The 17,731-nt window shown below is 44.8% G+C and overlaps 1 protein-coding gene across 1 annotated transcript; it reads right to left on the minus strand.

Moving 5' to 3' along the window:
• rad23aa (RAD23 homolog A, nucleotide excision repair protein a) lies at positions 1-15,878 on the minus strand. Its single transcript, XM_036148498.1, has 9 exons — positions 15,612-15,878; positions 13,821-13,982; positions 12,657-12,853; positions 8,840-8,883; positions 6,326-6,453; positions 5,895-5,982; positions 4,633-4,763; positions 2,955-3,116; positions 1-2,842 (listed from the first exon to the last, which is right to left on the minus strand). The coding sequence occupies exons 1-9, from the start codon at positions 15,675-15,677 to the stop codon at positions 2,729-2,731; spliced, it is 1,092 nt and encodes a 363-aa protein (XP_036004391.1). The 5' UTR covers positions 15,678-15,878; the 3' UTR covers positions 1-2,728.
• Between the last annotated feature and the right edge of the window lie 1,853 nt (positions 15,879-17,731).

A 17,731-nucleotide genomic window follows, 5' to 3' on the forward strand; every position in this document is an offset into this window, starting at 1 on the left:
TTGGATGATATTCTAATTTATTGAGATGCACCTGTGTGTTCAGAGGGAGATGTGTACGACAACGACGTGAAGGCACACAGAGTCGGGGAGCTGAAAGGTTGCTGATATTTAATGTAGCACAGCATAGTCTAAGATCATGTTGATGCTGTAGGACAACAATCAGTCAAGACTGCCTTCACACACACACACACACGGAGAGAAAGAGAGAGCGAGAAAGCACTTGTTACCTTTAACAGCATCTTTTCATCAACCCAAGAGAACTGTAGCCTCATGGGTAAACCAGGGCCTCGTCCTTCATGCTTACATAGCTACAATAATACGTTTATGTTAGCGTTTATGTCTCAGGTTTTGAAAATGAAAAAGCAATTTCTCCCAAGTCCAAGCTCACTGAAGTGAGACCGGATGAGTGGAAATCCCATCGGTGGGGGTGGTTTTCAGAAGCAAACTCCAATATTTCTCAGATACAATCAAGTCTTTAACCCTTAATGGAAGAGCTGGGCCCAGGTCACCTAGTAGGTTCCCGAACCTTCATGGAACAAACTGTGGAAGATGATGATTAAGTCGCGTACGCGAGGATCAGGTATGACGGAGACGGCGGATTAAAGGGGCTCCTCACAGGTCTTCCTCGCTGTCAGCATTGAGTCCAGTTGGAGCTGTGCTCCTGCACTTATGCCGGTTCAGTGTAACAGCACCAGTCTTTGTAAGTGGACTGGGTCAAACGTTAAAGCCCAACAGGTAAACAATGGTGAGGAAACAACCAATCAGGGCCAGGAGGGATGTTTGAAACGTAGGAGTCCGTATACTGAAGGAGGAAGGAGAGTTTAGAGCAGGACCATCTTCCATTGATTGCTGCCGAGATGGGCTTATCTGGCCTGGTTGGTTAATTCATTTGTAACATCTCTCCCAACCAATCAAACTGTGTATAGGAAGCATTAAGAGCCGCAAGACAGCGTCTCTTTTAGGAGCCGCCTGGTTCGTCGTTTAGAAAGGTGTTCAGACTGGGCATGGTCCGGCTACCGTTTCAAAGTTCTCCGTTCTACCCTTCACCTAGGCTCAAAGTCCTGATACCCCTCCCTGCTGCATAGAAAGACGTCTAACTGTGATAAACATGGACAGTTGTGGCGTTGGATCGTCTGGGCCACCCATCCCTCTCGCTGAGGTCATTCTCCTGAATAAATGGGCCTAAGATCACGGTTTTCCCTCGGTCGGAAGGCCGAAGGCTGAAAAATCGGATTCCCTCTTTACTGCCGATTAAAGCCAAGATCTCCGGTCACTTTCAGGCTTCCTTTTGTAGAATAAAAACCAGACGGAGGCATAAACATGGATGCTTTCTTTTTTTAGATCCTTCATTTATTGGTGGATTGAAAACCCCGTAACACATGATAGACCCTGGAGCCCATTCTCTTCTGCTTTATGTGCGGTACTCTGAAGGGGAAAATACGAAAGTGGGAATCGGTAAGTCCCGCCTTAAATCGGCCAGGAAAAAAGAAATGAAAAGAAAATACCCGATCGGGTCGTCTCCATCTCCGCACAGCAACAACTTTCTGTCCAAGAAACGTTTAAAAACGACAGCGAAACGCAACAAGGGTACAGTCTGTACTTTGGTTTAGGTTTTAAAATCAACATAAAATGTTTAGAACAATATTTCACCTGTAATAATCATCATGATTTAGTTTCTTAGGAGCAACATAAATACTTACTGGTTTTCCGGTTTTTAATATATAAATGAGATCCGTTTTGCTTTCGAGCAAAACATTTGTAAAATGAGGAGAATGTGATCCCGGCCCATGCTCAGTCGACACACCGGATGTTTACAGGGAATTCTGGGACTAAAGATAGATTTAAGGTGGACGGCTGCCTTTCTTTACTCTCATAATCTTTGTTGCTCATGATTAAAGCGTCGTTGCCATAGGAAAGCAGCACAGGAACTCCCACATGTGGTCAGTATTTCATTTGTAGTGTCATTTGGAACATAGATCATCTATTTTTTGCTCTGTTCCTATTTTGACTTGAAGCCCCCCCCCCCCCCCCCCCCGGTAACATGGTGTCAGAGACAGAGAAAAAGGCCAGCACAGTCCAGTCCATCACTTCTAATTTCATTCTTGGACATACGCATGTGAGGCTTACAGAGGTACACACAAAGCAGTTTACACACGCCGATGATGTTGTCGCAGCGCAGTGAGGAGAACGTGCTTCCGTACGACTGCGCTACAGCATTAACAAACTTAGAGAATGCCTGATTGATTACTCCCCCCCCCCCCCAGCCTAACTGTATCGCATCCATCTTGCACAGGCATACACAGACACGTACTCTCACACGCAGACACGAGCACGCACACCCACCCCCCTTACCCCCACCCCCCCACCCCTAATGTTCACGAAGCGCGTCTAAAACCAGATTATAGATCTCCCCTAAACTGACCCCACTCATTCCATTGGAATTGATGTGGATTTCATCATTCTCCCACACTTTTTTCATCCCCCCCCGCCCCCTGCCTCCCATAATCTGACCTTCCTGCACAAAACCTTCCACCCCATCCCAATGCACCCCCCACGTTCCCCCCCCTCCCCGGAGCCTCTCCACCCCTCCTGTCTGCTTGAGCTGAGGTTGTACAGTAAGATTCGGGGGTGCAGTCTTTATGCTGAGCTGAGAAAGGGGGGAGCGGTGGGATGGGTGGGGGCAGGAAGGGGGTGTGGGGGGGGGCGGGGGCAGTGCTCTGCTCCCGGTTCAGTCATCTTCCAGTCCCTGGTTGAGGAGAAAGTTGGCTGCCAGATTCTCGTTCTTCTCGCAGGCGAAGTAGGCCTGGATCACCAGCGCCTCGGGGAAGCCCAGCGCTTTTAACTGCTCGGGTGGAGCGGGGCGCCCACGCACAGACGGGAGACAGGAAAGGTGTCGTTAAAAACAGCGAGCAGAAAGCCGGGCTGTGAGCTGTTGTTTTTGGCTTGGCGCTCACCCTTTCTATGGCTTCCTTCTCCTGTGGTGTGACCTGGATATAGTTGACGGGCGCCGCCTCCTCGCCTGCCGCCCCCATCTCACCAACCTCTGGCACTTCTTCCCCTTCTCCCACTGGCTCGTTCAGCATCTGGATGAACAGCTCCTGATGTTGGCTGATTTGCTGCAATACAACACAACACGAAGAGGGAATCATCACAGCGCCCCAACGTGTTTTTATGTGATAGACCAGCACAAAATACACATAAAACTAGAACACGGGCGGAAAATGATAAATGGTTTTCTAAGCCTGTTAGATCCTAACAGAGCACTTCACTCTCAGACTGCAGGTCTGCTGGTGGTTCCTAGAGTCTCTAAAAGTAGAATGGGAGGCAGATCCTTTAGCTATCAGGCTCCTCTCCTGTGGAACCAACTCCCAGTTTTGGTCCGTGAGGCAGACACCCTGTCTACTTTTAAGACTAATCTTAAAGCTTTCCTTTTTGACAAAGCTTATAACTAGAGTGGCTCATGTTACTCTGAGCTACCTCTATAGTTTTACTGCTATAGGCTTAGGCTACTGGAGGATATCAGGATCTAATTTTCTCTACTGAGTTCTACTGTTCTGCAATTTGCATTGCTTGTCGTCATTTCAGTTTGTAACTTTTTGCTCTCTCTCTTTATCTTCATAGGTACACCTGCTCTGGCGTTCTGTTAACTGTGACATCACCCAGAGAAGACAGATCACCCACTACTACCATCTAATGTAGAACAGATTACTAGATCAATGTGTGCTTCTGTGCTTTTTTGTCTCTCTTGTTGTGTCTCTGCTCTGTCTTCTGTAACCCCAGTCGGTCGAGGCAGATGACCGTTCATACTGAGCCCGGTTCTGCTGGAGGTTTTTCCTTCCCGTTAATGGGGAGTTTTTCTTCCCACTGTCGCTTCATGCTTGCTCAGTATGAGGGATTGCTGCAAAGCCATCAGCAATGCAGACGACTCTCACTGTGGCTCTACGCTTCTTCAGGAGGAGTGAATGCTGCTTGTCAAGACTTGATGCAATCTACTGGGTTTCCTTATATAGGAAATTTATTTGACCAATCTGTATAATCTGATTGAATTTGACTTTGTAAAGTGCCTTGAGATGACATGTTTCATGAATTGGCACTATGTAAATAACATTGAATTGAACTAATCCATTTTACCAATCCAGTGCGACAGCTTATAGCTGCATCCATCCTCCCGTCACCTGTGACCAGGCACCACACAATATTTCATTTCATTTATTTACTTATTTGAATTAGGACAATGCACATTCATCAACATGTCGGCTTAAAAGCATCAATGTAAATATGGCAGAATTAGAACAACAGCTAATTTGCATCCGCTGTCCTAAGGCTGGTAAGAACAGTGAACATTAAATAAGACAATAAGGGTGATGTTGCTGTCTTTACCAGGTTTCATTGTTAGGATGGTCTGTTCAGGGATATATCCAGAGTCGCTTTTTAAAATAAGGTGGACTGAAATTTAAGGGGCTTTTGAAGATGACTGGAATGGATTTCATCCCGGGGGTATCAACATGAAAGGAGCTAAGTACAAATCCATGTCACACGACTTTGTGATGACCGGTCAATAAAATAAAAAGTTTAAGGGGTGAGCAAACTTTTAGGAGGCATGTTAAAACCCTACAACCACACATCAGTTACCTGTAAAAGTCGGGGATTCTCTCGACCTAGTTGCTGGAGCAGGGTGGGGAGCAGAGAAGGGCTCTGCTGGATGGCCTGCCTCATGTGGAGGAACTGGGACTGGGTTCTCAGGAATGCAAGGGGGTTCTCTCCTAGTGGGGCGCAAAAACAAAGATTATTCTGAAAATCTCACACAGGAATACAGCAGATAACCAAAAACAGCAGGAAGGCAGTCGCTGTTTATGCGTAAAAAATAAATAAAAAATAAAAAATCCTGGACCAGATTGAAACGTGTTCGAATTGAAATCGAAAAAATAAATCAGAATAAATCGTTTATACAGGCAGAAAAATCAATGAATCCCATCATAACGCACGTGTCCATGAACCAGACTTATTCAGAACACAAGCACTGTGACAGAGTCCTCAAATCTCCCTAAAAAACACAGAAGTTTAACTTCTTTCTGTGCCGAAGATAAATCTGAAGCTTCTTTTTATTCTATTAAACATTATTGATCACATACAAACAAACATGGAAGTGTGTTCGTTGTGTGTCTCCCAGCTGCGTAGAATGGTGGCGCACCGGGTTGGAAGAACGGTTGTGACGTTACTGCGCTCCCTAACGTAGCTCCAGGCTACGTTACAGGACGACAGACACGGGGCACACACACCCAATCTGAATGACACGACCGCAACAACAGCTTAGATGGATGCTGCTCGGCGTAACGACCGTCGTGAACCGCCCGTCTCTGATGAACCAGGGATCAGTGTTCTAACCTCTTTTAGACCCCCAAAAGTAGAGCGGATGAGGAAAGTGTTAACGTTTACAGGGAAAATTGGATCCTTTACTGGAGAAAACACCGGGACATTATTACACAGGAACAGCCAAGCACTTAAAACATTTTCCAACAGCCAAAGCTTTCCTCCTCAGAGCTCTTTTGTGTTTCCTGCATTTAGCAGCAGAGCATGTGATGACAGTTTGGAGACATCGACCATCGTTTAAAACAAGCTGGGGGTCTTTCTGGAAAACTTTCTACTTCTTACACAAACTTTTTTAAGCACATTTGCACATGTTTCTGAATTGAAGAACTGTGAATAAGAGCAGACTAAGGGTGTTTTCACGTATTAAGGGTTTAGTCCGTCCCCTTCCCCCCACCCTAATAGCTTTTTTACACTGGCTCATTTTTTTTTCTTTCCAAGACTCATCTGAGGGTCAACCATAAATATAATCCAGCAGAAATGTGTCTTACTCCACAGTCAGGAGACAAAAAAAGGCTGCGGCCTACCTTCTGCTAGAGATGGACGCTCTGTGGAAGCAGATGTGGGGGCCTGGGGCGGCGGGTTGCTCTCCTGGACTGGGCTGCTGGGGATACCCTGGTGACCAAAGACTGCAGTCAATCACACACGCAGCTACTCACTTACTTCCTGCATTCTGGTAAGAACTGAAAGCCAAAGTTTTAACAGCCGGGAGAATACGTCTTAAAAGGCAAATCTGAAAAGATGAGCTGGATTTCTGTGTTTTGTGTTGTTCCGTGGTCCAACTCTCCTAATCGAGAACAGAGACGAACAAGAACCCAGCTGGATCAGTTCGAGCCTCTCAGCTACATGCAGGGTCAGAAAAATGTTCCCATTGAGACCGATCTGGAGTTTTCCCTAAAATGGTAAGAGTGGTTCAGTGTGTGTGTGTGTGTGTGTGTGTGTGTGTGTGTGGACGTACGGTGAGGAGGTACTCCACAGCTCTGTGAGGGTTGTTGAAACTGGCCCGTAGCGCCGCTACGACTCGCTCCCTCTCGTAGCCCATAGACATGATCTCTGTCAGCATGGCCTCGTACTCGGCTCCGGTCACTGTAAACACGAGGGCAGATGGAAATAGCTCCACGGTTATATTGTTTCGAACTCCATCTTCAAGCTTATGCTAGCAAAAAACTGCTGAAATGTCACAGATGAGCTGCTGACTAACATGACTATAAATACAGCGACTAGAAAATGATTCATTCCTCTAAAGCTGGAATTTGCTTTTCACAATTTAACCACAAACCCGGAGCGTAATTAAAGGAGTTTTCTTTGGCAGAACAACACAAGCTAGTACATACTTGGGGATCTGTGATTTGAAAAAACATCTTTATATATTAACTGGATCGGTTTGTCTTGTAAAGTGCCATGGGGTAATGTCTGCTGTGAGGTGGTGATTTATAAACTAATTAATTAAGGTTGAAGGAAAGATTTATGGCTGCACACACCACTCCCATTGTGAAACATAGTGGTGGCAGCATCATGATGGGGAGATGGATGGAGCTAAATATAGCTTATTCCTGGAGGAAAATCTGTTAGAGGCTGCAAGACAATTTCTTTGTGTGATTCTTATACATGTGGAAGAATGGTCCAGTCAAAGTCCAGGCCTGAATCCTATTGAACATTTATGGTGAGGCTTAAAAACCGACATTCACAAACTTTCTTCCTCCAATTTATCTGAGACTGAGCGACTCTACAAAGAAGCACAGGCGAACATATCAGTCTCTGCGTGCAAAGCCGGTAGCAAAAGGTGGAAGTACGTCACGGGTGTAGAACGCAACTCTACCTTGTGTTGGTCTTTCATGTGTAGTGTCTTGCAAAAGTATTCACCCCACTTGGCTTTTGCCTGTTTTACTACATTTAAACTTGTAATTTAAGTGTATTTTCAACCTTATTTTGTGAGTAATCTGCATAAAATAGTCTAAGTGAGGTGAGAAAAAAAAAGAAAATTGATAATTGTCATGTCCATATGTTTCCATCCCATTTTCTATGAAGCTCCTAAAAAGTCCCTGGGGCGACTAACTACCTTCAAAAGTCTCGTAATTTGTAAAATTAAGTCCAAATGTGTGTAATCTGTCTGTGTGTCACGTGACCTGTCAGTATAAACACCTTTCCTGAAAGGCCCCAGAGGCTGCAGCAGCACTGAGCAAGAGGCATCACACCATGAAGATCAAGGAGCTCCCCAAACAAGTCAGGGACAAAGTTGGTGAGGAGTACAAGTCAGGGTGGAGATAGAAAAAATAAATAAATCACATCTTTGTTGTTCCCCCTGAGCACCACCACACCCATCATCTTCAAATGGAAATCACATGGTACCACGGCCAAGAGAGGACCCCCCCCCCCCCCCCACCAGAACCCACAGACGGGGCCAGAAGGGCATTAATCAGAGAGAATAGAGACCAAAGGTCACCCTGAAGGAGCTGCAGAGCTCTGCAGCAGAGATCTGTCCATAGGACCACAATAAACCGTACACTTCATAGAGTTGGGGTTTAGGCAAGAATGGTCAGAAAAAAAAAACATCAATTAGTGTTAAAAAAAAAAAGACAGAGACATGTTTTGAGTTCTCTCCTCCAGAGTACGGAGGAAAGATGAGACTAAAATTCAGCTTTTTGGTCACAAAAGAAAATGTCTGGTGCAAACCAAAACATCCTTTCGCCCCAAGAACCCTTTCCTCCCTGTGAAACATGCTGGTGGCAGCATCATGCTGTGTGTGTGTGTGTGTGTGTGTGTGTGTTGGGGGGGGGGGGTTTAAACACTTATGAACACTGAAGTATAAACTATTGAACAATCCCTTTTTAATTCGTTTCTGAGGCAACATCATGTCAAAACGCAACGGGGAGTGAACACTCTTGCAAGGCACCGTGGTTCCAACTAACCACAAGATAAGATAAATACTTTAGCAAATAATCAATAGGCTTCAAATATTTAAAGTCTCTTTCAGGGATAGTGTACATAACTGGAAATTCTGATATTAGTTCAATGCAATTCAGCAAAAACTAGCTACGGGTAGATAAGAACTCTGTTCGCTGTGCGTGTTTTAGGGTTTCTATGAACAGATCTACGGGGACAGCGGTTCTAAAAGTGACAGAAGTTTAATCTAAGCACCCAGACAGACGCTTGAAGCGCGGCGTGCCAGCTAGCGTTTTCTTACTCTAGCCGAGCACATACCATCGGAGGAGGAAATGGGAATCCCCCCTCATCAGTCTCTGCGACACCACAACAAGGAAGGGCTCGCTTTTGTCAGCCTCTAAACATAGAAGTGGTATGCAATGCACCGCAGCCGGTAAAGTCCCCCGGCTGACAGCACAAACAGCTGCAGGCCCACGACGGGAAAATAAAACCTTCCACTGCGCCGATACCGCCAACAACAAGGTGGGAAAACTGGAAGAACCGACCGCGTCGCTGTGCAGCGTGGGATGTTAGCTGGAGTGCTACCTACCGAGCGTTGAGGAGGCGTCCAGGCCCAGACCCCCACCACTGGAGCTGCAACACATGAAGGCCAAACACTGGATCACACGGCCCCTTTTCAAGGACAAGCTGCAGACTCGACTCAAATCAAACCACAATAAGTGAAATGTTCATGTTTGGATTCAATTAATGTTCTAAACACGGAACGCTGGTAATGCATCAGTGAGGGGAGAGGTTACCCTCACCACTTTGGAAAGTTACCGTTTCAAAACGGAAACAATGTTTTGTTATCCAAGCTTTACAGTTTAAATAGCTTCTAATGAGACGACAGAGGATGTGAGAAGACTTCCCTCTGGCTGTACTGAGGACATTAGGGCTGAGCGATTTGGCTTAAAAATTAAATCAGATTTTTTTATTTATTTATTTATTTTTTACAACAAATCTAATTAATTGATTTTCTTCCCATGTGTTTCATAAAAACAAATGGCTAAAAAAAAAAACCCAAACTTACTTTTATTTCAATTATCAAATCTGGGAGTTGACCTGAAATCAAATTGCAACTTTTTATGAGCTTTAAAACATTGTTATAAAACAAGATGGCGGACCCCGCCGTAATAACCAATGAAACTATAACAAGATTCTTGCTGCTAGTTGTATTAAATCTAAGAACAGGCTTCAAGGCAACTTCAAAAAATAAGTAATCCTAAGCCTCGTCTTAGGGTAAAAAGGTATCTTTTTATATAAACTGATGTAGTGCAAAGTTTCATGGAAGTGCTTTGCCAAAGCACACTCCCAGGAGAGTGCTTTGGCAAAAAACAATCTCAATTTTGCAAAGTAACATTTTCAGGAGTAGCAAATTTGAATGAATGGATAAAACCGATTTCTGGCCCAGCCCTGAAGGACGCTTTTACAACACTGCCTTTCCTGCCTGTTGCTGCACACTGCCAGACAGCTGGCTTGCCTTGCTTAAAGGACAGTGTATTTTGAATATTCCTCCTGCTTTTTGTTTGTTTGTTTTTAAAACGAGGTAGGATTTTATTTTCTCGTTCTTAAAGGGAATTAGATAATCCTAATTTGTTGTGAAACTTGTATTTTTGCATTGTTTTGTATTTTAAAATAGGCCTAAAATTTTTCAAATAACTTTATGAAGACAAAAAAAATATTCTCAACTGTATTTCTCCAATACATATATTTAATGATAGTTTCCATATAGTTAATCAGTAAAATTAACCCAAAAGGTCAAAAGTGAGTAGAAAACAAAATTGAATCTTTTTGGCAAATGCTACCATCCTCTCTCTACTTTTTAGTTTTACCAATTTCAGAATACAGGTGCTGGTCATATAATTAGAATATCATGAAAAAGTTGATTTTTTTAAAGTAATTCCATTCAAAAAGTGAAACTTGTATATTATATTCATTCATTACTCACAGACTGGTATATTTCAATTGTCTATTTCTTTTCATTTTGATCATTATGACTGACAATTAATGAAAACCTCAAATTCAGTATCTCAGAAAATTAGAATATCACTTAATACCAATACAAAAAAAGGATTTCCAGGAATGTTGGCCTGCTGAAAAGTATGAACATAAAAAGTATGAACATGTTGAGCACTCAACACTTAGCTGGGGCTCCTTTTCCCTGGATTACTGCAGCAATGCGGCGTGGCATGGAGTCCATCAGTCTGTGGCGCTGCTCAGGTTGCTCTGATGGTGGCCTCTTCTGCATTGTTAGGTCTGGTGTATCACATCTTCCTCTTCACAATGACCCATAGATATTTTCTATGTGGTTAAGGTCAGGCGAGTTTGCTGGCCAACTAAAAACAGGGACACCGTGGTCCTTAAACCAGGTACTGGTAGCTTTGGCTCTGTGTGCAGGTACCAAGTCCTGCTGGAAACTGAAATCTGCATCTCCATAAAGTTGGTCAGCAGCAGGGAGCATGAAGAGCTCTAAAACTTCCTGGTAGACGGCTGCGTTGACCTTTGACCTCAGAAAACACAGTGGACCAACAGCAGCAGATGACATGGCTCCCCAAACCATCACTGACTGGAAACTTTCCACTGGACCTCAAGCAGCGTGGATTCTGTGCCTCTCCTCTCTTCCTCCAGACTCTGGGACCTTGATGTCCAAATCAGAGAACAGAACCGTGGAGCACTCAGCAGCTTCCAGTCCTTTTTGTCTTTAGTTTCTGACGCTGTCTCTGGTTCCAGAGTGGCTGGACACCAGGAATGCAGCAGCTGGAACCATGTCTTATACGTCTGACCGTGGTGGTTCTGAAGCTCTGACTCCAGCTGCAGTCCACTCTTTGTGACTCTCCCCACATTTCTGAACAGGTTCTGTTTCACAATCCTCTCCAGGGTGCGGTCATCCCTGTTGCTTGTTCACTTTTTCTACCCCATCTTCTCCTTCCCTTCTCTACTGATGTGCTTGGACACAGAGCTCAGTGAACAGCCAGCCTCTTTAGCAATGACCTTCTGGGTCTTGCCCTCCTTGTGCGAAGTGGCAAAGGTCGTCTTGGACAACTGTCCAGTCAGCAGACTTCCCCATGAGAACTGGACTGAGAGACAATTTAAAGGCCTTTGCAGGTTTTTTGACTTAATTAGCAGATTAGAGTGTGGCAGAATATTCTAATTTTCTGTGATACTGAATTTGGAGTTTTCATAAATTGTCAGTTATAATAATATAAATTAAAAGAAATAAAAATGAAATATATCAGTGTGTAATGAATGAATATAATATACAAGTTCCCCTTTTCTAAAGGAATTGCAGGAAAAACACATCAACTTTTTCATGATATTCTCATTATATGACCAGCACCAGTATTTAGGCTACAACTGGAAAACTCCAGCATGAGACGGCAGGCTATTTTTAGAGTAGCAGAAAAGTCGCACATTAAACACCAACTAGCATTTGTCTTTGAAAACTTTAGAGAATATGTGAAAAAAGAGATCAAAACCTGAAGGAACCTTGGGAATTGCTGACTCACTCTTGATTTCAATAGCAAAGATCTGATCCGCTACCCATTCTAGGAGTGAATTATCTATGGTTTGTGCAGCAAATGGTAACACAGTCACCGCTGCTGCACCGCCTGTCATCTGGCTGAGAGAGCGCGGACACACCTTTACCTTGCTTCCAGTCGTCTGAGAATTTACAGTGGTGAAAAACACGGACTGGTGTGGTGCTGAATCCAAAGAACCAGTCGCCATCGTTCTAAGAGCGATGCTGCTTAATATCTGCTGCTGGCACGCTTTGAGCAGCACGTCTGTTAAGCACCTGACTGCAGGATGGCTAACCGAGCAGATAGCCAGCTAATATCAGCCTGGTAGACTTGTGTCTACTAAATATGTTATAGATAAAATAATTAGAACAGCAACATTTTATTATTTTAGCAGCAGTAGAAATAATTGTTACTCTAATGTTTTAAACATGCACTTTTGTTTCACTTGGTGGGTAAAAAACAACTTATACTGCATCTCAGATCGACCTACATCCTCTCACCGCTGAAAATGACACCAAACTGGTTCAATAAACGGAATAAACCCAAGTATTTATCAGCAGATTGTTAAAGCTTAGACAACAAAAAACAAAACTCGAGTTAAGAAAATGCATCTGAATCCGCTGCTCTAGATAGCAAAGAACGGGTTAAATAAGGTCAAAAAGCAAGTTAGCGTATTATTACTCTCCTAAAATGACATTTTAGTGTAGAGCCACTAAATGTCACAGGTTGCCTCCTGGATTTAGACACTTTCGTCACTGCACCAAAATTGAATCGGTTGTTTAAACGAGTAAAACTCTCTCTTAGGGGTGGTCACAGCTCCACGTGGTCCATGCTGGAACAAGGTCATACCTGGCTGGCTGCTGTGGTTCTGTGGCTGCGGTATTTGGCTCCGGCTGGGCCTCCTCTGAAGAAATGGGGACAGCTGCAGGGGCCGGGGCTGGAGCCGGGTTTGTGGCTGGGGCGGGCGTTGAAGTGGAGCCAGAGTCTTGTACGGGGGGCTTGGGGGCTTCTGAGACGGGCGGTGAGGCTGGAGCCGCAGGCTTAGCCTTTTATGAAGTCAAAAAATAGGCAAAACATTTTTAATGAAACGGAAACAAAACAACAGAAATACACTAGGCCAATAGGGCTCTGTTAACAGGGTCCCTACAAAACTTAAGAGCACAAAAATCAATCCTTTTCCAGATTTTTTATGGTTACTTCTAACATCATTCTGTACATTTGTTTATAAAATACTACCTTGAATCAATAAATCTTCCCTATAGGCTGCCCAAATAATCAAAGCACAGATTGCTACTATTAGCTTTCAATTTCCAGAGTGATATAGGGTCGTTTGAGTGGTTCATATAGTATAAAGTAGCCTACATACCAAAAGGCAGGGCATTTTGTTTTCATAATGCTGAAATTACAGCGTTAGGAGCGTGACGGTGCTCGGTGCTAAGCTAACGGTGCCACATGGATGTTTGCCAGCAACATGGAGCGCTCAGTAAAGCTCCTGAATGTGCATCAGGGAGGTTGTAAACCTCCCGGACAGCGTAAGCTAGCGCTAGCTGTTATTAACTTGAGGACCAGCTCAGTGACGGGGTTCCGTCAGGGCTTCCCGTTCCAGCAGCACCGCACAACGCTCCGCTGCGTCAACACTGATGATTCTTGTTTTTATGATTCTTATTCTTTTTTGTGTGTTTATCTTAACTGTAATCCTGCTGGCCATCTTGGCCCGCACTCCCTTTGAAAGGTTTCAAGCTTTGCACTAATGGGTAGAATATTAAAATCAAGGTGTGATGCGACATGGGGGCAACTTTCCTGTTCCCCTGCATACCCAGACCTGGAAAATGATTAAAACTTAATTCCATACTCTTCACAGCTGTTTAGGAGCCCTGCGTCGGATCAGCCGTTTATCACCGGGCTTTAAAATAGCTCAGCGCACAAAAACAGACCGCCTTTAAAATATCGTTGCAGAAATGTTGACATCTAATCATCGCAGCGAGCAGGACGTACGGTAAGACCTAATCTGACCTTAGACACCATCACCACAACGAAATTCTTCTCGTCGATTTTGTAGTCTTTAATGGGCGTGTCATCTTGCAAGATTTTTCCAGCGTAGATCAGCTTCTGGCCCGACACGGGGAAGTTGTCCTTTCCCCGCTCAGCCTCAATCTTCTCCTTCAAGGCCTTCACCTGCCGATAAAAAGGAGGAGAAAAAGAGTGAGAGAGAGAGAGGAGGTTATGTAGGGCGACATACAGAAATTCTGAACGCTCGAACGCTTTTGTTCCGTTTGTCACAACATCTCAGCTATTTAATTATTCTAGTGTTCAACAAAAGTCTTTGTTTCACATTTTTGATGTCTTTTATTTGGGATCGTACATGCTAGACCAACAGAAAGTAGTGCGGGACTTTGTAGTGGAAGGAAAACGATAGCCAGTTTTTTGCAGCTACGGAAGAATTGGGGGGCGATTTGTGTTCAGCCCCTTCAAACAACCTATCCTCAGTTTCAACTTAGGTGTGAACTTTGACTGAGCCATTAGAACACAGAAATATGCCGTCACGCTGGAAGGTGAACCCCCGCCCACATCCCACGTACGTCGACCTCTGACAGACTGCCCTGGCTCCACGCATCACCCCACCAACGCCGACCAGCTCCCGCGCCCGCAGCATGATCCTGCCACCACCGTGTGTCGCCAGCCGGCGGTTCGGCGCAGTGATCTCAAACTCCAGCTCTCCGGTCCTGCCGTTTTCTGATGCGCCTGTGCTCCAAACGCACCTTGACCTAACAATCTGCTCCTCTATAGGACTCTAAGTTTGACTGCACGCTGAAAAGGGACTCCAGCCATGTAAGTCAGTGGCTCATCCAAAAGTTGCAGGAACCGGGCCCCTAAAGACCAGAGTTTCAACACGGCCCTCAAACCGAAGGGGTGAGCATTGTTAGTTCTCTCCCACACGTTCTCTTGTGAAGGCCAAAAAACCATTTGTAGCCTCATCTGACCACCATAACCTGATCTGTGTTTGCTGTGTCCCCTCTGCACACATGGACACCCCTTCCAGACCGAGAGAGCACATTTGTGGGGGTCCAAGCCTGACGGCCCTTTCCTCAGACCGCCAACAAACAAGAGATCCAAGTCGAGCGGAGTCAGTCGCAGCCTCATTAAAAGACAGCTCAGCTGCATTTCCACAGTGACTGGCCTTTTTATTAAATTAAAACTTCACTTTGCGCACTAACCGTGCATGTGCATTTCCGCGCCTCTCGTTATATCCGGCGTGAAACCGATAGGAAATACAACAGCAACGAAGCCTGGCTGCTCATTTAGCGACATGATACACCCCACATATGAGAGCATGTTAGCAAGCCGAGCCAGCTTCCCACTGTGCTAGCAGCACAGCTAATCGCAGAGTCATAAGCATGAGCATTAGCATCCCTCCCCCCTCACCCTCGTTGGAAGTCTTGGTTTTTCAAGCCAACAAACTCTGCTGGGTGGTGGTACAAAAGTAGCAGCAAACCCCCAATACCCGGGTGACAAAGTTAGAACGACAAAAAACAAGTTTTACGGGGGCGTCGGGGGGACTTTGTTGCTGAGCCGACAAGCTAACGGTAGCAGCATTAGCATGCTAAAGCTAGCCCGTAACGCTTTTAAGGTGTCGCGTTGTTTCGGGAATTTAAGGAGGGGTGCCAGTGTGCGGTAAATGCGTCCCGTTTTCTACCCCCCGACACTACGCGACTATGTGCATCACGCAAAGCTGTAGGCTTCACGCCACGGGCTACAACAAAAAGTCCCGCACCTAGCAATGCTAGTTAGCAAATAGCCGCTCACCGTTTGCTCGGGGTCTATCTCAATCTGAATGGTCTGCTGCTGCAGCGTTTTCAGCGTGATCTGCATGGTGGCGACGGCCGACGTCCTGTCAGATTTCCTTCCGGACGGAGAAACGGGTCGCTTCGCTCAGCACTTAGTTTGTTTTTAAAGTTGGCGTTTCGGGCAGGATAACAGCTAGCCGACAAATGTGTGTATCCATGAGCACTCAGCAAATCGCCATCTTTGGTGACAAGTTGGTGGAGCGGCGAGAGAGAGAGGCAGCGCTGCTGGGTAGCAAACGAGATCTCGCGCGGAACGACGCCACTGAACGGGACCGAGACCGGCGACCGCTTCAGTGTTGGAAGGACATGTAAACACGCTCTGGACGAAATGTTGACCGATACCAGTCATTTATTAATTATATATATATATATATATATATATATATATATATATATATATATATATGTAAACAGCGGCATGAGCACCAATCCAATGCGCAACACTGTATCCAGAAAAAATTGGGTATTTTGTTAAGATTTCATTTTTTGTTGTTGTTGTTAATAACTATGTATTATAGATTTCTGAAATAGACAGAGTTTTATGCAATCTATTGTTTGTCTTTGTTTGAACTGTATGGCACTGTTTATGCTTGCCTCAGTTTAAAGTTGTCCAGATCCCAAAGAAAAAGCATCAAAATGCAAATTTCCCCCCCACAAATAATTCAGTTCAATTCAGTTTATCTGTATAGCACTAATTCACAACACATGTCATCTCAAGGTACTTTACAAAGTCAGTTCTATTAAATCATACAGATTGGTTAAAAAGTTTTCTGAATGAGGAAACCCGGCAGGTTGCATTGAGTCATTGGCTCCATCCGAATATGTCTAATTATAGCTCCTAGCTCCTGTTCCTTCACCATTCATGTAGTCAACAGTAAGAACACTATCATGGGTATGAAAGGAGCTTCGAACTGCTGTGCTGATTTTGGACATCCTTTAACTCTGACATCATTACGTGACTGAAACGATGATGTGAGTCAAATCCGGACCTACAGCCTTCTGAAAAATTAAAAGTGCACGCTCTCTTCTCTCCGGCCATTTTCCTTTCCACTGTGCTGTTACATCATGTCACGCAAAGGATTGTGGGATTCCTTATAGCTCCTTAGCGCCATTAAGGAACAGAGGTCCCCATGCTAAATTAGCTGGGAGAGGAAGCATGCAGGCTCCTTTTCCTACCTCCTTCCTTACTGACAGCATTTTTCAAACACTTATAATAGGGACGGCTGACACACTTTCGCTTTGGCTAAATAGTCCTTAAGCAGTAGAGGTAATTTGAGTGGAGCCATTGACTATACAACAATCCCTCGTACCGAACATGCATACTGCAACAGTGGAGAGGAAAACTCCCCTTTAACAGGAAGAAACTTCCAGTAGAATCAGGCTCAGTGTGAAAGGCCTGAGCCTGACAGACTGGGGGTTGGAGTAAGAGCAGACATGCAAAAATACACATAAACACTGATTCAGGATTACTATCTACATGAGAGGAAAGTAAAAGGGTAAAGTACTTGCAGTGCTCAAATAGTAGCTCTAAAATAATGGTTTTAATCATCTCCAGCTATACTGACAGGAATTTGATGTAGAATAGCCTAGCCCGATTTTAACATCTGTGTTTTTTAGAGGCTCAGCTGCAAGACAACAACATCAGTGATGTTTGGAAAAGTCTGAAAACAATTTCAGGTCACAAACAGAACGCCCAGGATGTAGGCGACAAGAGCTGGGTGAATAAGCTGAATCAGCACTTTCTAGGGTTCAATTAGACAGCAGGTTAACTGGTATGCAGTACGGTGGACTAAGTACCTGGGTGTTCACCGGAACAATAAACTGGACTGGACTCATAACACTGACGCTCTTTACAGGAAGGATCAGAGCAGATTCTTCCTGCTGAGGAGACATGGGGACTTTTAGAGTGCAGGGAGCGATCCTGAAGACCTTCTTCTATGGTGTGGTTTGTTGGAGCAGCAGCTTATCTATTGCCGAGAGGAAGTGACTTGATAAACTCATTAGGAGGGCCGGCTCTGTCCTGGGATGCCCCCAGGACCCAGTGCAGGTGGTGGGAGACAGAAGGGCTGTAAGAAAATA

Source organism: Fundulus heteroclitus, chromosome 16 (genome assembly GCF_011125445.2).
Source record: "Fundulus heteroclitus isolate FHET01 chromosome 16, MU-UCD_Fhet_4.1, whole genome shotgun sequence".
Taxonomy (NCBI): Eukaryota; Metazoa; Chordata; class Actinopteri; order Cyprinodontiformes; family Fundulidae; genus Fundulus; species Fundulus heteroclitus.

Bases quoted from the DNA above. Each gene is read 5' to 3' on its own strand.
- rad23aa (XM_036148498.1), bottom strand. From the start codon at position 15,677: ATGCAGATCACGCTGAAAACGCTGCAGCAGCAGACCATTCAGATTGAG. The intron at 6,454-8,839 runs GTAGGTAGCACT...TCGTGTTTACAG, and splicing joins GGACGCCTCCTCAACGCTCG to TGACCGGAGCCGAGTACGAG. The intron at 5,983-6,325 runs GTACGTCCACAC...TTTGGTCACCAG, and splicing joins CTGTGGAGTACCTCCTCACC to GGTATCCCCAGCAGCCCAGT.